The sequence below is a fragment of the Equus quagga genome, chromosome 3, assembly GCF_021613505.1.
Source record: "Equus quagga isolate Etosha38 chromosome 3, UCLA_HA_Equagga_1.0, whole genome shotgun sequence".
NCBI classification, from domain to species: domain Eukaryota; kingdom Metazoa; phylum Chordata; class Mammalia; order Perissodactyla; family Equidae; genus Equus; species Equus quagga.
In genome coordinates this window covers 66,201,457-66,228,408 of record NC_060269.1, presented here as the reverse complement: position 1 = coordinate 66,228,408, position 26,952 = coordinate 66,201,457, and the positions used below count along the sequence as shown (strand labels likewise).

Below are 26,952 nucleotides of genomic sequence, written 5' to 3'. Positions count from 1 at the left end.
TTGGCCTTCGTGTTTTACACTGTGTTTACATTGGCACTTCTTTCTTTTTCCGTTTTAGACATTGTATGTGTGAGGCTGTGTAGTGCAGTGCCGTGGTTCTCAAAGATTATCTGAGATCCCTGGGGATCCCTGAGTCCCATTCAAGAGGTATACAAGGGCAAAACATTATTTTCTGATAGCACTAAGACTTGATTTGCCTTTTTTCACTATGCCGATGTTTGCGCTCATGGTGTAAAAGCAGTGGTGGGTAAAACTGGTCGTACCAAGCTGCCATTTTATTCATCACTGCTACTCATTCACAGGAAATAGCAATGCCGGTTTCACTTAGCATCCTTGAGGAAGCAATAAAGATTATAAATTAGTATTAATTCTCAACCTTTGAGTATGACGTAGGATGAAATGCAAATTATGCATCAAGGACTTCCAGAGTACGTCCAGAAGTGTGGTGGATGTTTTGAAAGAAATCCTGTGTGTGACTGTTCAAGCTGTAAGCTGATCTAGCCACTTTTTTCATAGAACATCATTTTTACTTGAAAGAATGACTGCCAGATGTCATGGTTAGTCAGACTTGGGAATGTGGGCAACATTTTCTCAAAAATGAACAGCAAACCTGCCCCTTTAAGGAAAAACGGAAATATTTCTGACCAATGAAAAAATCTGAGTTTTCAAAAAAACATTAGAATTTTGGAAAACTTGTATTTCCCACCACGAGCTTGACAACTTCTCAATAGCTAGACTTCTGATAGATCAGTGGGGATATTAATGAATGTGGTTTTTGTATTTCATAATAAAATGTGTCAACATTTGGAACATCTGCGTAACTGAGTAAATCAATATTTTTCCGTATGAGTGCATGCAAAATAGACTCTCAAATTGCACGGTAGACCCATGGATTTTAACATAAGAGAATATGAAAAGTTCAGTGATGTGATTTCATATTTGACATTGCAACTAACCTTTAAGAAATCTTTGTTACATTTTGTGTTGCAATAAAGAAGAATCTCCACAATTCTGAAAAGGCTATTAAAATACTCTTGATAGCTATAACCAGCATGAACTGAGTCTTTGGTGTTCTTAATAATTTTTGAGAGTGTAAAGACTTCCTGAGAACTGCTGTTATGGTTGATATGAGCAGGAACTATGGAGCTATATTGCTGGGGGTTGATTCTTTGCTTTATTATTCATTAATTGTGACTTTTGGCAAGTTACTTATTCTCTGTCTTTTTCTTCATGTATAAAATGGGGGTGATGATCATAACAAGGGTTTTATGGGGGTGAATACATTAATACCAGTACTTAAAACTGTTTTATCTGGAACATTTTATGCTTTAGATTTATTATTGTTATTTCTGTGAAAAACAGGAATTTTCTATCACATCTCCTGGCCACAGCTGTTCCAACACTTTCCCTTTTCTCCATCCTTCCAATACAGTCAATTGTAAATTTTTTAAATTAGGGTTTAGTTTGTGTTATTTAATCATGTAGATGTTTTTCACAAACTCCTATGTGGAATGTTAGGGTCATATTTCCTTCTTGCACAACATTTGTTTTTCCTGTAGTTAGTAAATACTTCTTTTGGTGGGGTTTAGTCTTTTAATTTGTTATATAATCTCATCCCCAAACTTGACAAAACTGTAAACCTTAAGAGTCTATAGGTTCTTTTCTCTTTTTTTGGTGTCCTGTGTCTTCTTCCTCCTGTTGCCTTGGTTACCATTTAGATTTGCTGGACAGCTGTCACTTTGTGACTTCCTTCCACCATCCTTGGTCATTTCCTTTTCCTCTCCCATTTGGATTCCCTGTTTCCTTGACCTCATATCTTTCTCTTTTCTTGGCTTACTACCTTGTTTTTCTGGAGCTTCTGCATATTTGACAAAGTTTACTCTTCTAGCACGTTTGAATTATGGTTTGTCTTAGTATAGAAATCTAGGTCGGACGTATTTTCCGTCAAAATTTGGAAGGCATTGCTCCATTGTATATTAACCTACAGAGTTGAAGAATTCAACACATATTTTGACCCCCTGTCCTTGGTGTGGCCTGCTTTTTGATTCTGGAAGCTCTCTTCATGGTGTTATAAAATTTCAGATGAACTTCCTTTCTGTCTGGATCGTTGAGGACATTATAGTTTTGTTGAAGTTTTCTTCCTCATCTGGCAGAATCTCTTTTCCTTCAGGTTCAGTTTTGCTACCTGATTATTTCAGGCTCTGTCTTGTGGTGGAATCTTTCTTCAGGTGGCTAGTGATCCTTGACTGTCTGTTCATTTTTAAAAGTGGGGCACTTTAAAAAACTGACTGGGAGCTCATTGTGCATGGTCTGGGTTTGTTGGCTGGTAGATTTCTATGTAGAACAATGGGACCACTTTTTTGTTGGAAGAACTCCCAAATGTCAGAATCCTATGGGTTTTTTCTCTTTGGCAGATCCGTTTTCTCTGAGAGGGATTCCTGGGGGTATAAACATTTGACTTCGTGTTCTATGGCTGAAAGTCTGACTTCATTGAGAAGGCTCGGACAAATTCTGTTTTCAGAACAGGGTCCCGTATCCTTAGCTGTTGATGGAGGCGTAAATCTCATGGCGTCCTGTATCTCTATGTTCCCTCCAAAATGTAAAGGCCCCTTCTTATTTGTGGAGAGATCTGTGCTACTGATACAATTTCAATGTTGTTCTTGTTTTGAGTCCTGCCCTTGACCCTTGTTTCGGAAATACCTGATGCTTTGGATACCTGAGCCTTTTTTGGGGGTCTGCCCCACGTCTGCTTGTTTCTTGCTATCAAACCTCCCTAAGGAGCCCTGTCAGTTTCAGCTTTCTCTGACCCAAGTCCCTTTCTGTCCATTGATATTCTATATATGCTGTTGATTTCTCTCTCGTTTTTCTTTCTTAAGAATATGCATATACACAGAAACACACCCCCATTCATATCATATGACTATACTAAAAGAAGTACTTGAATATATAGTTCTAGTATCTAGCATCGTTAAAAAGCGGGGGCTTTTAACCTGAGTGGTTTTATGAACAGGACAGTGCTGTCCTTTACCTTTGAGATTTGCCTCTGCTGTAACTACCCCTGGTTGCTCTGCTCTTTCAGTTCTCACTTCATCTACTCTTTCTTCCTCAACAAATTCATTGAATGCATGAATAAAATAATTTTAAATAGTTACATGTTCCAATTTACTGAAATGTTCTGCAAATACACTAGTAGAACATTTTAGTTTTTTGTAAAGTATAAGGGCCTATATGCTTTAATAATTCATCCCCTATTTATTTTCTCCACCTTCCCTCATTTTAGAAAGAAAGCATTTTGGAGGAGAAGTTGAAGAGAAATGCCTCTCCGTCTTTCCTCCACTGCTCTTATTTCATTCTTGAATAGCTCACCAACCACATGGATGATCCATGCAACATCCTGGCGGTCTCGGGTCCTTGACTTCTGTAGCTCTGGCGATCTCTCCTCTACCTGAGCAGTCACTGCTAGTGTATCACCGTTGCACTCTTCAGTTCCATCATCTCTATCTTACCTACATGGCAGCCTTCTTTACGGTTCTCTCATCTGGTTGAAACCTTCCAACTATCGACCTTAGCACATTTTCACTGGTTCCTCTCTTATCCCTTACCCAATCTAGATTCTGTGTTCCAACAGTATAAAATTTTCTTGCAAATACTTTTTTAAAAGTTTATATAAATTAAAATGTATATGTACGTAAAGAATCAATTAGTACCGTAGCATTTATATATAAAAACAATAGTGTATAGCTGCTTTATCCTCCCTTTCTCTTTTTCTAAGGCTTTCAGCTTTTCTAGCTGATGCTTGTGGTGTTTGCTTCCACATCTCTTAGTTATATGTTTATTCTGCTGTTTCTTTTTTTTTGAAATTTTTTAAATTGAGGTATAATTGCCATATAACATTATATTAGTTTCAGGTGTATAATGTAATGGATTTGTGTATATTCCAAGATGATTAGCAAAATGAGTTAGTATCTATTCATGCATAGTTAAAAAAATTTTTTTCTTATTATGAGCACTTTTAAGATCTACTCTCTTAGCAGCTTTCAAATATGCGGTACAGTACGATTAACTATAGTCACCATGCTGTACATTGTATCCCCAGGACTTATTCATCTTATAACTGACAGTTTGTTCCTGTTAACCCCTTCATTCATTTTGCCCCCCCCACCACTGACAATCACCAATCTCTGTCTCCGTGAACTCGTTTTTTATTTGTTTTTTTGTTTGCTTTTCCATTACACATGTAAGTGAGATCATACGGTATTTGTCTTTCTTTGACTGACTTCTCTTGGCATAATGCCCTCAAGGTTCATCCGTTTGTCACAAATGGCAAGATTTCCTTCTTTTTTATGGCTGAAAAATACTCGTGTGTGTGTGTGGAGAGGGGGTAAGGAAAATGTGGTATGTAGTCATTCATCCATCAATGGACAGTTGGGTTGTTTCCATTTCTTTCCATATCTTGGTTATTGTAAATAATGCTGCAGTGAATGTAGGGGTACGTATTTCTTTTTGAGTTAGTGTTTTTATTTCCCTTGGATAAATACCCTGAAATGGAATTGCTGGATCATATGGTATTTCTATTTTTAACTTTTGAGGAACCTCCGTACTGTTTTCCATGGTGGCTGCACCAATTTATATTCCCACCAACAGTGCACAAGGATTCGCTTTTCTCCACATCCTTACCCACACTTGTTATTTCTTGTCTTTTTTTTTGTCTCTGCAGGGAAAGATTTGCCCTAAGCTAATATCTGTTGCCATTCTTCCTCCTTTGTCTTCCTTTTTCCCCCACAAAGCCCCAGTACATAGTTGGGTATAGTTGTAAGTTCTTCTGGTTCTTCTGTGTGAGCCACTGCCACAGCATGGCTGCTGACGGATGGGTGGTGTGGTTCTGCACCCAGGAACCAAACTGGGGCTTCCAAAGCAGAGCACACCAAACTTTAGCCACTATGCCATCAGGGCTGGCTCTTCTTGTCTTTTTGGGAATAGCCTTTCTAATAGGTGTGCAGTGAAATCTCATTGTGGTTTTGATTTTCATTTCCCTGATGATTAGTGACGTTAAGCACCTTTTCATGTGATTGCTGACTATCAGTATATCTTGGGGAAAATGTCATTCAGATCTTCTGCCCATTTTTAAGTCAGATTTTTTTTTTTGCTGTTGAGTTATGTGAGTTCTTTGTATATTTTGGATATTAGCCACTTACGAGGTATATGATTTGCAATTATTTTCTCCCATTCAATAGATTGCCTTTTCATTTTGTTGATGATTTCATTTGCTGTTGAGAAGCTTTTTAGTTTGATGTAGTCCCACTTGTTTATTTATTTTTTCTTTTTTAAAGATTTTATTTTTTTTCCTTTTTCTCCCCAAAGCCCCCTGTACATAGTTGTATATTCTTCATTGTGGGTCCTTCTAGTTGTGGCATGTGGGACGCTGCCTCAGCGTGGTTTGATGAGCAGTGCCATGTCCGCGCCCAGGATTCGAACCAACGAAACACTGGGCCGCCGGCAGCGTAGTGCGCGAACTTAACCACTTGGCCACGGGGCCAGCCCCCCACTTGTTTATTTTTGCTTTTGTTGCCTTTGCTTTTGGTATCAAATCCAAAAAATCATCACCAAGACTGATGTCAAAGAGCCTACCGCCTATCCTTTCTTCTAGGAGTTTTATATTTTCAGGTCTAATGTTCAGGTCTTTAACCCATCTGGGGTTAATTTTTGTGTATGGTGTAAGATAGTGGTCTAGTTTCATTCTTTTGTTCTGTGGTTGTCCAGTTTTCTCAACACCATTTACTGAAGAGACTGTCCTTTCCCCATTGTATATTCTTGGCTCCTTTGTCATAAATTAATTGACCATATATGCATGGGTTTACTTTTGGGTTCTCTATTCTGTTCCGTTAATCTGTGTGTCTGTTTTTATGCCAGTACCATACTCTGGATTACAATAGCTTTGTAACATAGTTTGAAATCAGGGAGTATGATGCCTCCAGCTTTGTTTTTCTTTCTCAAGATTGCTTTGGCTTTGGCTATTCAGGGTCTTTTGTGGTTCCGTGCAAATTTTAGGATTGTTCATCTTATTTCTGTGGTAAATGCCATTGGGATTTTGATAGGGATTGCATTGAATCTGTAGATTGCTCTGTGTAGTAGGGACGTTTCAACAAGATTAATTCTTCCAATTCATGAACATGAAGTCTTTCCATTTATTTGTGTCTTCTTCAATTTCTTTCATCAATTTCTTACAGTTTGCAGTGTACAGGTCTTTCACATCCTTCATTAAATTTATTCCTAGGTATTTTATTCTTTTTGATGCAATCATAAATGGTATAAGAAAATCATAAATGGTTTTCTTAATTTGTCTGTCTGATAGTACAATATTAGTGTATACAAATGCAACAGATTTTTGTATGTTGATTTTGTCTCCTGCAGCTTTGTGAACTTATTTATTGGTTCTAACAGGTTTTTCGTGGAGCCTAAAGGTTTTTGTATCAAATATCATGTCATCTGTAAGTAGTGACAGTTTCACTTCTTCCTTTCCAATATGGATCCTGTATATTTCTTTTTCTTGCCTGATTGCTCTGGCTAGGACTTCCAGTACTGTGTTAAATAAGAGTGGCGAAAATGGGCATCCTTGTCTGGTTCCTGTAGTTAGAGGGTTGGCTTTCCGTTTCTCTCCATTGAGAATGATGTTAGCTGTGGGCTTGTCATATATGGCCTTTATTATGTGGAAGTACTTTCCTTCTATACTCAGTTTATTCAGAGTTTTTATCATAAATGGATACTGTAGCTTGTCAGATGCTTTCTCTGCATCTATCGAGATGATCATGGGATTTTTATTGCTCACTTTGTTAATGTGGTGTATCACATTGATTGATTTGTGGATGTTGAACCATCCCTGCATCCCTGGAATAAATCCCACTTGATCATGGTGTATGATCCTTTTAATGTGTTTGTTGTATTCAATTTCCTAATATTGTGTTGAGGATTTTTGTGTCTATGTTCATCAATGATATTGGCGTGTAATTTTCTTTTTTTGTTTTGTCCTTGTCTGATTTTGGTATCAGGGAAAAGTTGGCCTTGTAAAATGTGTTAGAAAGTGTTCCCTCCTCCTCAATTTTTGGAAGAGTTTGAGAAGGATAGGCATGGAATCTTTTTTGAATGTTTGGTAGACTGTGCCGAGGAAGCCATCTGGTCCTGGACTTTGGTTTTTTGGGAGGTTTTTGATTACCTTTTCAATCTCCTTACTAGTGATCAGTCTATTCAGATTCTCTATTTCCTCTTGATTCAGTTTTGGAAGGTGTGTGATTCTCAGAATTAATCCATTTCTCCTAGGTTCTCCAATTTGTTGGCATATGACTTTTTATAGCATTCTTTTTTAATCCTTTGTGTTTCTCTGGTATCCATTGCAATTTTTCCTCTTTCATTTCTGATTTTATTTATTTGAGCCTTCTTTTTTTCTTGGTGAGTCTAGCTAAATGTTTGTCAACTTTGTTTATCTTTTCAAAGAACCAGCTCTTTATTTCATCAGTCTTTTCAGTCTTTATTTCATTTATTTACACTCTGATTTTGATTTCCTTCCTTCTCCTGATTTTGGGCATCATTTGTTCTTCTTTTATGGTTCCTTTAAGTTCACCATTAGATTCTTTATCTGAAATTTTTCTTATTTCTTGAGACAGGCCTGTATTGCTATTAGCTTCCGTCTTAATACTACTTTTGCTATATCTGGTAGATTTTGGTATATATTGTACTTTCATTTTCATTGGTCTCCAGGTATTTGTTGATTTCTCTTTTAATTTCTTCATTAACCCAAAAAAAGCAGTACATTTTTGAATGTTTTATTTACTTCGTTTATTCTCGTTCTCCATCAGAAAATAAAGAAAAAACAATTTTGACTAGGGAACCTTTTGTTTGTTTTAAGCAGCATTTTGAAGTGCTCCCAATTCCTAGGACATTACACCTGCCCCTCCCATGATAAAATATGAGTACAAAAAAAGCACATTCAAGGTAAATTGTATAACTTTGGGATAACCCCTTTCTTTCTTCGTCTCTCATATAGATAGGAGTTGCCCACCAACTTTTTATGAATGTTATGTGTTGTTTATGTCATAAAGGTTTACATCATCAACCATATTTGAATTTAAAATATTCTGTTATTATGTAACAGAGAGTTTGCTTTATGAAAGTATTTAAGTGGGAATGGAATCAAGTGTGTGAGGAGATTCACCATCAAGCATGTCTTCAAGATTTTAACTGAGTTTTCTCCATACAATATCTTTAAGGGAGGTAATTTTTTTACCTTACTTTTGCCTGTCGGTTTAATTTTTAAAATTGCTACCAGCTCCAAAACAGTGGAAATATGTTAGTCTAAATAATAAAGGGGAAAAAAAGGAATATGTATCGAGAACATAATCAGTAATTTGTTTTAAGGATTAACAGAACTTGTAAATTGTGTATTAGAGTCATCTCCACATAATGACATTTCGATCAATGACAGACTGCATATACAATGGTGGTCCCATAAGATTAGTACCATATGGTCTGGGTGTGTAGTAGACTATACCGTCTAGGTTTGTGTAAGTGCACTCTATGATGTTCACGCAGTGACGAAATTGCCTAATGACGCATTTCTCAGACTGTCCTTGACATGAAACAACGTGTGGCTATACTTGCATTTATTTTATCTGGCATGTCTATCCCTGATAGTATCACTTTCATCTGATGACTCTTTGGCTGAAACCCTGTTATCCAGAGGGCTCCTGCGCTTAGACCATCTAACTGTTGGGCGTTGTAGTTTTAGTGAATGGCTGGCTTTCAGCTCCAAGGAAGTGAGGTCCCATGAAATCAGGAAAATTTAGCTGTGGAGAGCCAAAGGAGAGAGGGTAAATTTGAGGGCAGGTGTCTTGTTCTGGCCTTCTGGGGAGAGGGTGTGTATGGATGGACGTGAGTAGTGAGACTGTCATGAATTAAACTAGGTAGGCTGAGACCTACATGGCACAGAGGTGTCATGCAGGTGATTTTCAGTGGATATTTTTAGCAGACCTTCGGTAAAACTTCCAAATAGGCAGGTTCTTCCTTGCCCTATCTCCAGGATTCAGTGCTTTCTTGTGTTCTCCGTATAGTCTTTTAGACTGGCCTCTCTCAAATATTTTTGTGGTAAACCTCTTTCCCTTTCAGATTTCATTCACTGAGGCTGTTTGAGGTTATGGACTCTAAGTTATAAAAGAGGGTCCTTAAGCGCCCGCCCCTTCACGAAATAATCCTTTTAAAGAGTTGTTTAGTCCCCAAATAATTGGGGTTACATTTTATTTGGGTGCTTTTTTAGAGCACTTTCCACCCACTTGAGCCTTCTCTTGTGTAGTCCGTGGACTTATTAGTATCAGTATTGACCAGGCTACAGCTGCACATCTGAACATACCACACAGCGCTTCCTCTTTGCTCAGGTTAAAAACTGAGGGAGGAGCAGAGGAGAAACTCAGATGCTGGCAGCACACCTAATGTTCACACTGAAGGTGTGTCGTTCAAGGGAGAAGAGGCTCTGCTCTGCTAATTTATTACTTCTGATCTTCAGTAAGTGCATTTAGTTTTGGATTCGAGGGTTATAGGCCTAGAATATAGAAAGGATGTTTGATTTGATTTATAACATTATGATTTTGTATTTCTGTATGTCTCTGTATTTTAACAGGGAAGCCCTGTACTGTATCAAAATGTTAATTCTTTAAGAGAGCGAATATCTGCCTTCCAGTCGGCTTTTCACTCCATAAAGGAAGATGAGAAAATGACTGACTGTCCCGAATTCTCAGCGGCAGAAGGAGAGTTCGAGACACCAGGCTTGAGTGAGTAGAAAGATTTCAGTCAATTTGGGCTTCTGTGTTTATTCAGACAAACCTCTGAGGTATAAAGAAGATTTAGTTCCACAGTATGAAAGTAGTCTTTTCTGAGCGGAGCTGTATTATTAAATGGGGCCTAAAATTTAAAATTTGGGACATTTCACACAAAAATCTAGATTTCTGGTTTCTCTTGACAAACCCTGATATGAAACAGTCGTGAGCCGACGTTTCCACATGGCCACAATTATGTTTTAAGTGTGAAAATGTCAGGGTTGATTAGCTCATTTCATCTTTAGAATAGGGTGTGTGGCAAATCTGAGTGTAGAAACCTTGACTTGAGAGGATTATTATTAAGTTTTGGCAAGCATTTGTGTGGATACCAAACACCCAGCTCGGATAGAACAAACAGATATATCTAATCTGACATCTTAATAGCCTGCTGTATTCTTTATCATAACTTTTAGATTGTAAATTATTTGGCTCTTTTATCTGTCACTTTTGATTTTCCAGTCACACATCATTTCCAACGCCAGAATTGGGCAAAGTCTTGGCCCGACTGTAATCATCACAACCGTTCCTCTCGTGCTCTGCACCCTAGGTTCCAAATGCTGTCATTTTGGTTTCTTGAACCACATTTCAGCACCTCCTTGCACGCAGTGCACTGGTGCTCAAGACAAGTCTGGTTCATCAGCATTCACAGGGCGTGACCCATGCCATGCACTGATTTGTGTTTATCGTTTGTAACTTAACCCTATTTTCCAGTTTTTACCTGAGTTATAGAATATGTTATTTACATGATTACTCTAGTTCTGCAGACGATTAAATTCCCTTTTTGTTGCCAGGAAGAGCTGAGGCACATTGTGGCTGTAATTTTCATAAAATACACGATCAGAGCAGAACCAGTATTAGAACATAACCAAATCCTTTAAAATGTTCCAAAGAAAAGGTTTCATTGTAAATTTAAAAATGGAATGAGATGCTGTATCAGAAATGCAAGTGTATTTTAGCACATCTGTACATTTTGAAGTCTGAAAAAAATTCTAATTAAATTTTTATTATGTTTTAGTAGTTATGTTCTCTTGCCTTTCAGTTAGGTTTCCTTTTTTGAATTAAAAAAATGTACTAGACTTTTGTTTTCATTGATAGAGTATTTAAACTCAAGCATTAAATTTTACTAAAATTATTAAGACGTGTACAACATTTTAAAATGATACTGTGAAAAAAACTTATGCCTGTGTTATTTTGTTTTGCATATATAGCCAGAAAAGAAAGCCCTGATGAATGTCAGCAGTCTGAGTTCCCTGCAAAGTTATCTTCCAAGCGTCGGAGGACGTCTTCTCAGAGCAGCTCTGCTGGGAATCTGACTGGTACACTTGGTCTCCACGTGGTCAGTATTGCTCCGTCTTCCAGTGCAGGCAGAGTGTGTGCTGTTGGAGCTTCTCTTGCAGATCTTTCTGAGGTAATTCACTGACTGGAAACATAGGAAGGTGAAACTTTGGTTTCCTGGGTGTAGGCAGTTTTAAGACTGTCAAGACCGTTTGCAATTAGAGTACTTGTCCTGCTATGTTGTAGCTGGATTTTAAATTGCATGTGTGTATTTCCTACTTGTTAAATTTTTTTGTTGGTTGGCTTATTGGTTATTAGAGACAGTTTGATTAATATGTTGCTTTTGATTATGAAAAAGTAAGCCCTGTGGTCTTCTGCTTTGGAGGTATCATTCTAGATGCGGATGGTACAACAGTGAGAAAGTCACAGTTGTGCTCTTGAACAGCTTTTTGTCTGCTGGGAGAGGCAGACATGAGCGTATCAGTTCCACGTAACTGGTAAACTAGGTGAGGATTATATAAGGGCTATATCCCTCAGGGCTGAGGGTCTTGCTCTTCTGCCTTGTGCCCCTCGCTGGTCGAGTACTGACTGGGAGGCAGGGTGCTATTTATCAATTTCTTCTTTGCTCTCCTCTCTTCTTTCAAGTAGCTGAAGGGATATTTGTTGCTTATAACTAACTACCTAAAGCCTGTCAAGATTTGTCAAAGGGCGATGACCAACATGGATTAAATAATACAATTGAAGGTACTTGATCTTCACTCAGATGTGAGCAGGTAGCTGGTTCTCTCGTGACTGACTCTCTCGTCTCATGCCGTTGGCTCTGGTTTGATGGCGCAGGTTCCCATTTCTCTAGTGAGAGGAGACAGAGTCGAATGCCGTTAGAGTTGAAACTTTCTGTCTGACCTCCTCTGTCACCCAGATCCGGTATCGTCCTGTTAATCTTGTTTGGACTGGTGTACTAAGTGTCTGATGGTCATTAAAGATTCTTCAGGGTCCAGCAGATTTCATTTGTATCTCAGAGGTGCTTATCATCTCGGCTTGCTCTGCTTTATTCCAGTTAATATGAAATCATCTGACAGAACTAATAGTAATTGTTTCTTAGCAGAACTTTAGTTAATTATTTAGACATACACCATGCTTTGGAAATGTTTTCCAGATTAATGAGTGTGTTTTCTATCCTAGCCATTCGCGATTCTCCTGTCTTAGTTATTGATAACTTTTGTTGTTTGATCAGTAATTATACAACAGTTTTTGTTATTTTGAGAATTTCCTCTTTAAAGAAAGTAGTTAAGATAGTTTTCTAGACTTCAAACGTTAAGGCCACAAAGAAGTGTCTTGTCACCCTTTCCTAGGGAGCTGAAAATTGTCCAGGAGGGGTTTACGATGCAGTTGAGATGAGTGCTGTGTTTTCAGTCGGGTTCCTGTATACTTTTGTAACAATTAGCTACACAGTGAAGGTGATTGATTGGGTTAACGTCAGATTTCCAGATAATCTGTGATGCTTACTCAGATCTTTATAAAGAAATCAGTAATCCTATAAGTAATAAGATATAAATACTTCTTTACTCTAAATTTTTTTTCCCCAAGAAATCTTCTGAATCTGGTTTCATGCAGTCTGGATGTTTGATTGAAGAGTCTGTTCTACGTTCCAAGCTCACAGAGGCTTCAAGTGGTAAGTGTGTAGTTTCTCTTTAGCACGTGTGCCGGTTCGCCTGTTGAAACTTAACTTGTTGAGTAGATGTTTATGGTTGGTGTACTTATATGCTAAAATTTGGGAAAACTAAAATAGTTCCCTACATTTAAAGAGCTCCCGGTCTAGTAGAAATGTTTCAGAATTCTTGTTAAGTCAGGGATGACATTTTCTTTGAACTGCTACCGGTAAGAATTAGTGAACTATTTCCAAGCTAATAGAGTTTATTGTAAAGAATAGGATCTCTGAACATATTAACAGGGGTATTTTGATTGAGAAAACCCTACACATGACTTTTTTGGTTTTTAAGCGTATGGAAAGGGACCAGCATTTAAAACTTATTCAGCCTTTCCCCAAATCAGTATGCTTGTATTGATTGAAAGTCGTCAGCAAGGTACCAGGTTTACTTTCAACCCACCTGTGTCTTTAAAGTAAGACTCTTGTCGACATGTAGTGAGTGGGTCTTGCTTTCTTATCCATTCTGAGAATCTCTGCCTTTAAGTTGGAGTATTTGGCTCATTTACCTCTCAAGTCGTTATTGATATGGTTTGATTTAAATCTGCCATTTTATCATAACGTTTTCTGTTTGTTCTTTCTGGTTTTTTATTCCTTTGTTTACCTGTTTGTCTTTCTTGGGTTTATTTGATCTATTTTTTTTTGAAATCCATTGAGCAGTTACCTTTAAACTATATTTCATTGCGCCTTTTTTGAATGGTTGCTCTAGGGATGGTGATTTACATCCTTAACTTTCCACAGTCTTCTTAGAGTTAACGTTGTACAACTTCATGTAAAAAGTAGGAACTTTACAAATTGTATTGATCTGTTTTCTGTCCACCCACTCATGTCTTTTATGGTCCTTTACACTGTAGATGTCATCTATATTACATTCATTTTAAACCCCACAAGGTACTTTTTTGCTTTAAACAACCATGTGTATTTGGGGGAGATAGTCTTTTATAATTACCCCGATAGATACCGTTTCTGGCGCTTTTCATTCCCTCCTGAAGATCTGAGTTTCCCTCTGATAGCATTTCCCTTCAATCTGAAAAAGAACTTTCTTTAGCATTTCTTGTAGTGCTGCTCTAACTTCTTAATTTTAGTCATGTGGTGGGTGGATGGGGCACAGAGCTGGGTTCTGAGTTTGTCATCTAGATGAAATAAGCATTTCTTACCAATTCTCTTGCTTCACTTTCATGGGACTTTGTCTTAGGAGTGATATATTCTTTGACAGTAGTTATAGAATGTGTTAAGTGTGGTTATTAGAAACTGTCATCATACCATGGGGCTGGCCTGGTGCCGTAGTGGTTAAGTTCATGCCCTCCACTTTGGCAGCCTGGGGTTTGCAAGTTCAGATCCCAGGTGCGGACCTACACACCTGTAATCAAGCCATGCTGTGGAGGCGTCCCACATAGAAAATAGAGGAAGGTTGGCACAGATGTTAGCTCAGCAACAGTCTTCCTCACCAAGAAATAAAACAAAAGAAAACAAAACTGTCATACCAAACACCTCCCTTTACAATTTGTCTTAAGTGGGATCATCACAGCAAGAGCCAACATATCCCGTTTTAACAGTTCACCAGACCTTAAGCAGAAATGTTGTATAAGACCGGGAAAGGCAAATTCACCCTTGATGATGGGGCCTTGAAGTAAGGGAGTCTAGTGCTGATTCAGGTGTTTTAAACTGGTTATTTGGTGGCACTCCGAGGTTATTATATCTCAGACAGGGCACCTTTAGGAAGAGTGAAAAGATCTTATAAAGTGGGATAGAAAATACTTAGTTAAAGGAGAGCTTGGCGAGGAGAGCCTGTGTGATACCTCCGTTACTTCCCGTGCCCTCTCCACCTCATCTGTCTTATCCATCTCGCCAGAAACCGAGCCCCAGGAATGTCTCTGCCTGCTGTGCTCCTGCCCCACGTATATCTGTGCTAAATACTTTGTGTGTTGATATCCTCACCAAATTTTTCATCTCACATGGGCCTTGGCACTGCTCGACAGTCCCTTCCATTCTTAATTGGTTCACTCTCTCACATCAAGCTTCCAGCCCTCCTTCCCTTACCTTTTTTTTTAAAAGATACTTTTAATTTATTTCTTAGAAACAAATAATTCTTTAGTATATGTGTATCCCATGCATTATTTTTCTTTTATATCGGTGTACGTATGCAATAAGCCAGTCGTGCTGGTCTAGTGGTTAAGATTTGGTGCTCTGACCATCATGGTCCCAGTTCATTTCCCGCTAAGGGAAACACACCACTCGTCTGTGGGTTGTCATACTGTGGTGGCTGCGTGTTGCTGTGAAAGTGAAAGCCGTGCCACCAGGATTTCAAATACCAGCAGGGTTACCCATGGTGGACAGGTTTCAGTGGAGCTTCCAGACTAAGACAGATGAGGCCATCCACTTCTGAAAAAGTTGGCCCTGAAAAGCTTGTGAATAGCAGACAGAGCATTGTCTGATACCGCCCTGGAAGATGACAGGATGGCAGAAAAAGAGCGAGCAAAGTCCCATTCTGCTGTCCACATGGTCACTACGAGTCGAAATTCACTCGATGGCACCAACATCAACATTCATAAGTAATTAGATAAAATGCAAATTTAACTAGGTCTCCTGAATTTTTATTTGCTAAATCTGGCCACCCTACCCATGGATGACTGAAATAAAGTTGCCTGGTGCCCCTTTGCAGTCCCTTGCTTCTTCAGTAAAGTTAAGAACCTTGTTTCTTATATCCCCAAGAAAACAAAAGATGTCAGAAGCCAATGTCCTGGTCCTCTGCCGCCTACACTGCAAACTCTCCTGCATCTCTGCACAGCGTCCTCTGCCTCTCCTCCTGTTACACTGGTCTCAGTGCTCGTATCCAAAGCCAGCCTTTCTTTGTGGCCCCCAGCCTTTTTGAGAACCCTCTGTCTGAGGTGTCCTTTTCTGAATTACTCATTTTTTCCATTAACATACAATGTGTCATAATATCTCCCATCTTAAACTTGTCTTTGTCCCAGGATTTCCTTCCAGCCAGAACTCAGTTTCTTTGCTTTCTTCTATAGCAAAACTCCCTTTCAGAGCAGGCTACACTGTGTCTCCTTGCCTCCCATTCTGTCTTGATCCCGCTCCAAACAGGCCTTTGTAGGCAGCAGCCCCCGCTGCCATCCCAGTAGTTATTTCTAGTATGTTCCTTTCCTCAAGGTCTCGGGAGCGTCACACACAGAGCGAACCGTGCCCTCCTGTGGGAAACAGTGTCTTCACTGCACATCAGGACATCATTCTGTGTGGTTTCCCCTATTTCACGGGCCATTTCTTCTTTGTTGTTTTGTTTGTTCCTCCTCTTCCAACCTGACCTTTAAACATTTGAATGCCCCGCTTCAGCACTTGGACTTTTCTCTCTATACCACTCCCTAGTGATTGCAGGCATTCTCACATTGAATGCTGTCTAGATGCTGTTGACTTCAAAATTTAAATACCTGTCCTCGGCCCCTTGCCTGAACTCTCAGCTTAAGTACCCAGCTGCCTTTCTTGATCTCCACTTGGATGTCTAATAAACAGCTCAAACTTCACATACTCAAACAGGGTTGATTATTTTCCCTTCCCCAGTCTGCTCATCTCTGTTTTCTTCATCTCAGTAAATGATACCTACTGCCATTCATCTGTTGCTTCTGCCAAAATCCTTGGAGTTATCTTGACATCTCCCTTTTTCGAGTTAAACTTCCTATCCCATTAACAACTGCTATTGGCCTTATCTTCAAAATGTATCCAATGTCTAACCACTTCTCACGTCCTAAAACCGTCACTGTGGTCCAGGCTATCGTCTTCTCATGCCTGGATTGTTTTCTTTGTTCTCTTAAGTAATTTCCCTGCTTCCCCCCTCATCCCATCTCTTTCTTAGAGTCTTCCTCATGGTGGCCAGCATGCTTCTTTTCAAATGCAAGTCGCACTGTGTCATTCCCCTTCTTAAAAGCTTTCGTTGGCTTTTCAGGATGCTTAGAATCCATTCCTTACCCTTTCTACTAGGCCTTAGTTGACGTAGTCTTTAGTCTTCTCTCCGAGCTTATTTCTTAGCTCTCTTCTCCTTGCTCACTTGGTTTCAGGCACGCTGGCCTTGCCCTGCCTCTCATCTGCCAAGTACATTCCTATCTAGGTCTTTGCACTTGGGTGTAATGTTCTTCACGTGTGCACTGAGGCTCGCTTCCTCACCTTATTCAAATACCTGCTCAGGAAACTGTCCCTGGACACCCCAAAACAGCATCAGCCCTCCTACCTTATCATGACCTGTCCCTTGTCTCTACATTATTTTCCTTAATGGCGTGTATTACTGCTTGTTGTTGGAGATAAGTTTCTTTAATGTTTTATTTCGATATGATTGTGGATACATGTGCACTTGTGAGAAATAATACAAAGAGATCCAGTGTGCCCTTCCTCCACTTCCCCCCAAGTGGTAACATCTTGTATAGCTATAATCCAGTGTCACTAGCAGGAAATTGACACTCATACAATCCACTGCCTTTCTTTCAGATTTCACCAGTTTTACATGCACTCATTTGTGTGTATATTTAGTTCCAGGTGATTTTATCGCATGTGTAGACTCACGTGACCACACTGCAGTTGAGAGAGAGAACAGTGCCATCACGTGGATCCCTCATGCCACCCTTTTAACAGCCACTCCTCCCAGTTACTATATTTTATATTGTCTGTCCCCTGAAGGTGGGGCCTTTGTATGTTTTGTTCATTATTGTATCTCTAGCACCTAGAAAAGTGCCTGTCTCATCATAAGTGCCATATATATATATATATTTGTTAAATATTGATCATAAGGCAGTGCTCTCTTAAGAAAAAGAATTTGTCGGGGGAGGAGGGCTGCCTTGTTTGGGGCACATACAGTGTGTTTATGTTTTGATTTGATAATCTTTCTCCTCAGCATCCCATCCTCTCCCTCTCACCACCCTTGCATGCTGAAATGTCGCTTCCTCCAGCAATAGAATAAGTCACTATTCATTGCCTGGCTCAGGTCAGTTTTGTGGTGTGAGTCCTAGGTGTCACGAGTAGAGGCAGGCTAGTAGTGAATAGCTGATGCTGGACACCTCCTCAGATGTCCAAGGGAGCCAGAACGCCTTAGTTCCTTTATCCTCAGGAGTTAGATTTGAATTCACAGCTGTGACCAGTGCCACGTCGCTGTCTTTTTGTGTTTTCAGTGAAATCCCAGATGTTACTCCCTAAGCAGGATATGTTAGACTTGAATTTCTTGATAGTGTTTTTCCCTTTGCAGATACGTAACATTTTTGGTGTAGAACAAACTGGTTCAGATGTCTCCCACCTCTCATGTTGACCTGTTCATTTTTAAGGAATCCAGGTTGCTGACTGTGTGGAGGACAGTGGATCGAGCGAGGCTGTTTCACTTGACAACTTTACTGATACAGCTCCTGACGTCAGGGCTCCGGTCCCCACACTGTGCAAGAGGGACAGTCCATCCTCTGAGACCATCGTCCTTCGTTCTGTGCTAAAGAAACCCTCTGTTACGCTGTGTCTAGAAAGCCTGCAAGTGAGTATAGAGCTACATTTCCTAAAGCAAAGTGATTAAAAATTCATTTTGCTTTAAAGCAATACCTTTGAAATGTTGTCTCATACTGATTTAAAAGGAAATGTCCTACCCTAATTTTTTCGCCTCCTTTTCTCACTTATAGCACTGTGCAAAGTTTTCTTTTTGTTCTTTCTTAAACTCAGTATGGAATATGGTACGTAGAATTAATATAAGTAGACTGTATTTTATGAAAGTTTCATGATTATTAATGAGTGAGTGGTCACCGTTCCCAACCAGAACACTTGGTCTTGGAGATCCGCTTGCACAGGCGGGCTTCTTTCTCCAAGCTCAGCCAGCCTGAGAAAGGAGGTCGAAGGAACCAGCTGGCGTTTGTCGGGTGCTCCTGTGCACGGTGCTGGCATCTGTCAGGTACTTGCAGCAAGAGTGTTCCAAGAGAGACGTTAGCCCCATTTTATAGAAACTTAGGCTTGAGGGCGTTAAATGAACCCAGATGAATCTGATATTAAAATCCATGATGGGCTGTAAGCACATGAGAGGCTGCGAGGATGGGCTCTGGAGTCAGAGGGCCAGATTTCAGATCCTGACTCTGAAGTTGAAGAGCTGGGCAAATTAATTAACCTTTTTTGTACCTTGGTTTCCTTATCTATTAGTAACTACCTTATAGGATAATTTGAGCAGTAAGTGGGATAATAATGTGAAATTAGCACCAGTGCCTGCCAAGTGAAAAGTATAATTTTTGTTTTTTCAATCCATAGGCATTTTAACATACAATTTGCCTACAAATCTGTTTCTAAGGCCAGAACTCATGAACTAGGCTACCTTCTGTCTACATGGATGTATGGTCAATTACTATTTTAAATGTTTTAACAGTTTTTCTGGTTAAAGAGCTGATTTGATCTCTGTACAGCACTGTTCATTCATATCTTCTGTTTGTTATATCTTCTCCTCAAAGAGACTTAGCATCTTGGTGATCCACATCATTCTCATTGATTAGCAGTTTTATAATAGCAAACACCGAGCCCTGCCACTAAAATCCTATGAAGGCTGTTATGCCCGATGATCTTTTTACTAAGCTGCCCAAAGTTTGTAGGTATATGCAGTTTGAGTTTGCTCACTTTCCTGGTTGTTTTAGTTAAAGATAAATCTAAAAGTTAACATGCTTTAATGTGTTTTATAAGTTCATTTATTTCACAAATAATTGATATAGGAGATAGTTGATTAAGGAGGTTTGTTAGGAGCAGGACTGTTTCTTAGAGAGGGTACTGCTCTTGGAATCTGGTATTGGAGAAAGTGAGTAGCTGTGGAGAGCAAGGGCTGGTCGGGATGAGGATGAGACTGGACAAGCAGATGAGGATTGGGAGGTGACACCCATCCAGCCCACAGCCCAGCTCTGCTCCACTGGCCCCTTGCTAGGCCTGCCCTGCCTTGTTCTCCAGGATTCACACTGTCCCATCACCACCACTTGCCTGCTCTGTGATCTTCCTTGGAGAAGCTTAGAGGGATAAATAACAATATTTCCTTGTTATTAACTGAAGAATATGGTAAACAGGAGATTTGTACACTTATAAAAGGTGTGGTTCCCATGTTTGAAAGACAAAACACCCTGGTATGCCATTTGCCTGATCGGTTTATTCTTGTTTTAGTGCAGTTCTTACAGCTCAGACAATTTATGTAGTCTGCCTTACCAGACACTGCCTATAGTACACTATAGTTCCAGCCACTCACATTTTCCTTAATTTTGTTTGTCAGATCAAAAATAAGGGAGTGAATTTAGCCCACATTGTGGATTTCTGATCTTTGATTTTGGCCTAAAATATTATTTATTGAAGTAATATCCAGGGAATCCAGTTTTTCTTTGTGGCTAATGTCATGTTTAAGCTAGAACACTTATGAAAGTAAAAGTAATCTGCAATACTATAGTATCTACCCTTGACAGAAAAAAAGTTAAAAGTTGCCATTCTTAATGACTGTGTGTGTGTATTGATTTGTGTGAAATTATTCCTTGATGTTCGCTTTGTTTAGGAACACTGTGACAACCTTTCTGACGATGGGACTCATCCAAGTTTCACCTCAAATCTTGCAAACTGTTGCAAAGAACGAAAAGCAGGTAAGAAGTTCATATTTATTTTGAAGCTTGAGGATATCATTTTCCTGTTAAAACAACCTGAAATGGTATGTGGCGTTTTCAGTGATCTGCTAATGCCTTGATGCTTCTGAAGTTGCATGGGAATGAAGAACAGTTGGGGGGAGGGGTGGAATCTCTTTGGAGAGTCTCAGTTGGTCTGTCCATTTCATCTATCCATTTTTGCCTAACAGTGAAACTTGGAAAGGAAACTCATATTCCAATTTTGTTGTCTCCTAAGATTCTCATGCAAAATTTACTTTAAAATCTATTACTGTATTTTAATTAGAAATATTGCTTGTCTTTTCCATTTTGAAGTTTTTTCTCCACGCTCTGTTTTATGTTATACAAATAATAGCTGAATCTAATCAAGTTAAAAGATTCTAGGCTATGCCTTTTAGATAAGAAATAAAGCTTAATTTTTAAATGTATTTCCATTTATTATCTATAGAAAGTCAAGAAAGTTGTAAAGTACCGACCTTTCTAAATACAAAGAAGAGGAAGAGAGTAACTTTTGGAGAGGACCTAAGCCCTGAAGTGTTTGATGAATCTTTGCCAGCAAATACTCCATTGCGTAAAGGAGGAACACCTGTTCGTAAAAAGGATTTGAGTGATGTCAGTCCACTGCTACTTGAGCAGTCACCAGTTCCTGAGCGGTTATTGCAACCAAATTTTGATGACAAGGGGGAGAATGTTGTAAGTGTGAAAATGTGGAACAAACTTGTTTATGTTTTCATCAGACCTCACTTTTTTTTTTTTTTTTTTTTTTGGCTGAGGAAGATTTGCCCTGAGCTAACATCTGTTGCTGATCTTCCTCTTTTTGTATGTGAACTGCCGTGACAGCATGGCCCCTGACAGACAGGTGGTATAGGTCTGCACCTGGGAACCAAACCTGGGCTGCTGAAGTGAAGCCTGCCAAACTGAACCACTAAGCCATCAGAGCTGGCCCCAGACCTGACCTTTTTTGCATTAGCAATAATTATGCTTTGAAATCCTGAAAGGGACTCAAAGATATGTCATGGTATAAATTAACGCATTTTTCTAGGTAGATTAGTACCGGTTTCTCCTGTGAAAACAGTACTTCCATAACTCCTTCTACATAGCATATTTCGTCGAACCTAAATACTATGGATTGTAAGAAGTGCCGTTATTTTATGTAGCACTAAGAAAAAATCCTGACAGTTAAATTATATATGCCATGAATTGTATGATGTACTTAGATTTCAGAGGTGTTAAAATGTGAAAGGGCAACAGTCTTAGAATTGACATACTATAAATATAGGCTGTTTTTTCCCCTAAGATGAATTTCTGTAGGTCAATTACTGGATTAAAGAATATGAATGTTTTTGAACTTTTTGATACATATTGCTAAAATTATCATCCAGAAAGTGAGTACCAATTTGGACTGACAGCAATATAAATGGTTTTATACCTTTGTAAGCCCTGGGTGCTACCTTAATAGGAGGAAAAGCTGACTTGAAAATTTTTAGTTTATTAGTGTGATTTGAACATATTTCACATGTTTATAGGCCATTTGAATCTTTTCTCTTGAGAATTGCCTATTAATCTTCCTTACTCATTTTAAATTGGGACTATCATTCATTCTCTCTCTTGCTGTTATAGTTTGAAATAAGAATATTCTGTTTTCAGCCAAGATGGAATAAGAGGGACTTAATTTACACTCCCCTGAGAAACAACTCAAAAACCAGAGATAATATATAAAACAGTGGTAGTGGTTCTTACACGTAGAACATGAGGAAGTATGGGACACTAATCCCTGAGAGAGAAGTAACAAATGAGGCGAGCCTTCTGACAGCCCCCACTTACTGCCTGGGATGAATTTCCAGCCCGCAGCACAGGGAAGGGCTCCCTTGGTGGAGCTTGGCAGTCTCGAGAGTTGAGAAGATGGAATTGGGGTCTGGGAAAGCCAGCGAGGCTGGAGTTCACGGTGCAAAGTACTAGAGAGGGGAGAGTGGCACAGAGAGACAGCTTTGGAGATCTGCAAAGGCATCCACTGGAGTCTTTGGCAGAGTACTGGTCAACACATGCTAGCGAGGAGACTGCCTGACATCAGGGAAAGGGTGACCTGAATGGAGCAGAGGCAGCCATCCATAGAGCTCACACAGGGGTAGGAATAGTGCTCCCACTAACCTGAGCAGGAAAACCTTGTAGTTCAGAGGTATCAGATACTTGGGAGAGCGTTGCCTCGTTAGTCGAGCAAAATTAGATGAAAACCCTAACAAAGCTTAAAAAGCAAGCCTGAAATGGATCCAGCTTGCATCCAGGTAATTTAACTGCATTGCCTAATAAAGCTGAAGAATAACAAAACCATCCTGCACCAAGCCATCTTAAATTCAAAATGTCTAGCATTCAATTATAAATTAGTTGATATATGGGAAAAGATGCCCCATAGTGAGGAGAAAAATTAATCAACAGAAATAAACCCATAAGTGACACATATGGTAGAATCTGTAGACAAACACATTGAAAGTTATTTGAACTATATTCCATATGTTCAAGGAGGTGGAAGAAAGATTTAGCTTGTAAAGAACATGAAAGACAGACCCAAGTCAAACTCTGTACATGAAAATTACAATCTCTGGGAAGAAAAATACGTTGAATGAGATTAATAGCATATTAGAGACTGCAAATGAAAAGATTAGCAAACTTGAAGATGTAGCATTCTCAATGAAATGGAGAGAAAAAAAGACTGAACAAGAATGAGCAGACAGTTGGTGAGCCAGGACGACTGCAGATGGCATAATATGCGTGTAATTAGAGTCCCCAAAGAAACGGAAAGATCAGAAGGAATAGAAAAAGTATTTGAAGAATAATGGCTGAAAATTTTCCCAATTTGATAAAGTTATAAACCCACTGATCCTAAAGTGCAACAAATTCCCAGGGCAAGAAATAAGAATTATATGGAAAGACACATCATTGCTTAAAATCAATGATAAATGGCCTAAAAGGAGCCGTAGAAAAGACACATGACATAAAGAAGAAATAGAATACAGTGCAGCAACATCTTTTAAAGATGTACTTAAGTACTTAGAGGAAAAACCAAAAGTGCCTGTCAACCTAGAGTTCTATATCCTGTGAAACTATCAAAACAAAGGTGAAATAAAGGCTTCTTCAGACATATGAAAGCTGAAAGAATTGATTACCATAGCAGGTTAGCATTAGAAGAAATGTTAAGGAATCCTTTAGTCAAAAGGAAGATGGTTCCAGATGGAAATCTGCATCTACACAAAGGAATGAAAAGCACTGTAAACACTAAATATGTGGGCAAATATAACAGACTTTTTTTTCTTATTGTTAATCTCTGTAAAAGATAACTGTTCAAAGCAAGAGTAACAACAATGTATTGTTTGGTTTATAACCTCTGTAAGTAAAGTATACAACAAAAATGACGTGGGTAAAGGCTGGGAGGGCTTCTTGGGCTCCACACAGAGGGGTGTCAGTTAAAGATGTGCACGTGAAGCCTAAACCACCATAACACGACAACAGAGACGTGTAGGACGCAGCTAACTCAGTGCTCAGAGGGAAATGTTTTATGATTAAGCTTTGTATTTCAAAATAAGAGACATCTCAAGTTAATGATCTCAACTTCTTACTTTAAGAAACTAGAAAAAGTTAAAGCCAAAGTAAGCAGAAGAAAGGAAGGAATAAAGATAAATGCAGAAATCAATGAAATGGGAAACGGAAAAACGATACAGAAACATCATTGAAATCAAAAGATTGTGCTTTACAAAATCAATATTTGTAAACTTCTTCCTGGACGGTGTCAAGATGGTGGTGTAGGCAGATTCTGAACTCACCTCCTCCCACAGACACAACAAATTTACAGCTTCTCTTGGGACAGTTACCCCTGAGACAGAACTGAAAACTGCATAAAAAGAACCCCTGCAACAAGGGACAGTCCTGACTGAGGTGGAAGACACAGAAATTCCCTTCTGGAGAGGGGAAAAAAACACCTTTGCGAGCCACAGAGCTTCACAGTCGTCCAGGAGCAATCCTAAGGTATGCAGCCTTCCCTGGAGGAGTCGGGGATCTGAGTAGGAGAGCTTTACCACTCTAAGCAGCTTTTGGACTCAGCACAACCGAGATGAGTGTCATAACATCTGGCTTTGCTGGCTATTAACAACGACTGGAAATACCTCCAGAAATACTATCAGATGTAAGAGAAAGAAAAGCCTGCTCTTAAAGGGCCCAAACACAAATTCACCTGTTTCAGAAAGCAATCTTAAATCACCAGTAAGAAAAGTGCACAGTCCTTTGGTGAAAAGAGACTCACCTGGTAGGCTCATGGTGCATCTTGGTGAAAGGCAAGACCTCTCCAGGGACTGAGACATTGACGGCAGCTGTTATTGTGACCTAGTACACGTATGCTCACACAGATGATGGCAGACGCCATTGGAGGTTCTTCCCCTGGCCTGTTATCCCAGAGGTCAGCCACACCTACTAGAACACTCATTTAATCCAGCTCAGCCAGGGCAGGCAGCCTGCCCTAGGGACTGGCCCCACCCAACAGCAAGCCTTCAGGTGACTTGTGGACCTGCATAGGCTGGGTGCCTGGAACCTCTGCAGCCAGGTGATTGGGTCCACCTCTGTGGGGCAAGGCCTGCAATGACAGAGTGTTTGGGGCCTCTACAGTGGGGCAGCTGGGTACTCTTCAGTGGGTCTGGGCACGTGCCTGGGGCAGGACTGTGTTGATGGGTATGTGACCCTGTGGGTGGTGGGGCTTGTCAGCTGCAGCAGACTTGTGCTTCCCAAACAGCCACATAAGAGACCAGCTCCACCTTCCAAAACCTGAATCAATGGGGTGCTTCCATGCCTGGGACCAGCCCCACCCGACTACAATCCTGAGAGAGCTGACAACAGCCTTGCAGGCTGGAGGCCTACGGCAATCTACCTGACAAAGAGTTCAAACAAAAAGTCCTAAGAATGCTCGCTGATCTTGGGAGAAGAATGCATGAACTCAGTGAGAACTTCAACAAAGCACTGGAAAATATAAAAAAGAAGCAATCAGAGATGAAGAATACAATCCTGGAAATGAAGAGTTCACTAGAGGGACTCAGTAGCAGAGCAGATGATACAGAACAACAGATCAGCAAGCTGGACGAAATACTAGAGGAAATCACCCACAGTGAACAGAGAAGAGTAAACTTCTCATCAGACTATTCAGGAAAAAAGGAGAGAATACTCAAATTAAAAATATGAGGAATGAGAGAAGTGACCTAACTATGTATTCTAATGGATATTAAAATGACAATAAAGGAATATTATGAAAAACTTTATAGCAATAAATCCAACAACTTGGATAAACTAGGCCCAGTTCCTGAAAGACACAAACTATCAAATCTCACTCACGAAGAAATAGATTACTTTGTTAGCCCCATTATCAACTAAAGAACTTTAGGTTGTAGTTAAAACTTTCCCACAAAGAAAACTGCATTGTACTAATGAATTCTACCAAATAGTTAAGGAAGGTGGAGTACTGATTCTGCATAGACTCTTCAAATGAAGTTGAGGAGGTAGGACTGCTTCCCATTTCATTCATGTCAGCTGTAACTTGATAGCATAACCAGACAGACATAAGAAAATTACAGTCCAGTATCCTCCTTAACATAATAATGTGTAAAAAGACAATACGTATTGACCAAGTGAGATTTGCCCAAAGGTGCAAAGTTGGTTTAATATTTGAAAAACAGTCTCTGTAATTTGCCATGTTAACAGACTTAAAAAACTGTATTGTCATCTCAGTAGATGCAGAAAAAGCATTTGACAAAATCCAGGATTCATTTCTGATAAAAACTGAGCAAACTGGTGATAAAAGAGAATTTCTGACAAATTTTATCTGTGAAAAACCGACAACTACCATCATGTTGGCTATTACATGGGAAAGAAAAGATCTGACATCTGTGTTTATATTGCAATTTTACCCTGAAGTTCCCTTGAATAATATTGTAATGTTAGGTTGTGTTTATTAATGAATTGTCTTATTTACTTTATAGGTGTTAGGACATGGCATTTTAAATAAAGCAAAAAGTAACTTCTTAGTGGGTCTTTATGGCTACTTTCCCTTACAGTTTTATATTTATTTTAGTAGATTGCAGTTAGTAGGCATGGTTTCATTATAGATGATTGGTAAATATTATGAAATGTATTTTTATATTCAGTATCTTTGACTTTTTTCCTTCATCTTTTATTGGTTTCCCATTTTTATACTTATTACAATTCTGCCTACAAAAATGAATCCTTATTTTCTTTTGGGCACATTATTTCTATGTTCACTGGATTTAAGGGTGCCTAATTTCTACTTGTCTTTGTTTAGGAAAACATAGAACCTCTTCCGGTGTCATTTGCAGTTCTGAGTCCTCTTAAGTCTTCCATCTCTGAGACTCTTTCAGGTAGTAACTTTGGTTTATCCCATAATCATAAATGTCATTTTCAGTATGTCTAATTATGAAACTTAATGTCCTTAATT

General features: G+C 39.3%; 1 protein-coding gene across 3 annotated transcripts in view; it reads left to right on the top strand.

Annotated features, from left to right (window-relative positions):
• Window positions 1–26,952, top strand: part of CDCA2 (cell division cycle associated 2) — a 48,382-nt gene that overhangs the window by 3,352 nt on the left and 18,078 nt on the right. For 2 of the 3 annotated variants that reach the window (XM_046656700.1, XM_046656699.1), the window contains exons 5-11: window positions 9,665–9,815; window positions 11,069–11,268; window positions 12,723–12,807; window positions 18,147–18,343; window positions 20,366–20,450; window positions 20,917–21,161; window positions 26,800–26,875. In XM_046656700.1, the coding sequence (XP_046512656.1) occupies window positions 9,665–9,815; window positions 11,069–11,268; window positions 12,723–12,807; window positions 18,147–18,343; window positions 20,366–20,450; window positions 20,917–21,161; window positions 26,800–26,875 (1,039 nt within the window). Of the gene's footprint in view, window positions 1–58; window positions 148–9,664; window positions 9,816–11,068; window positions 11,269–12,722; window positions 12,808–18,146; window positions 18,344–20,365; window positions 20,451–20,916; window positions 21,162–26,799; window positions 26,876–26,952 lie in introns of all 3 variants that reach the window. The other variant, XM_046656701.1, reaches the window with a different exon arrangement.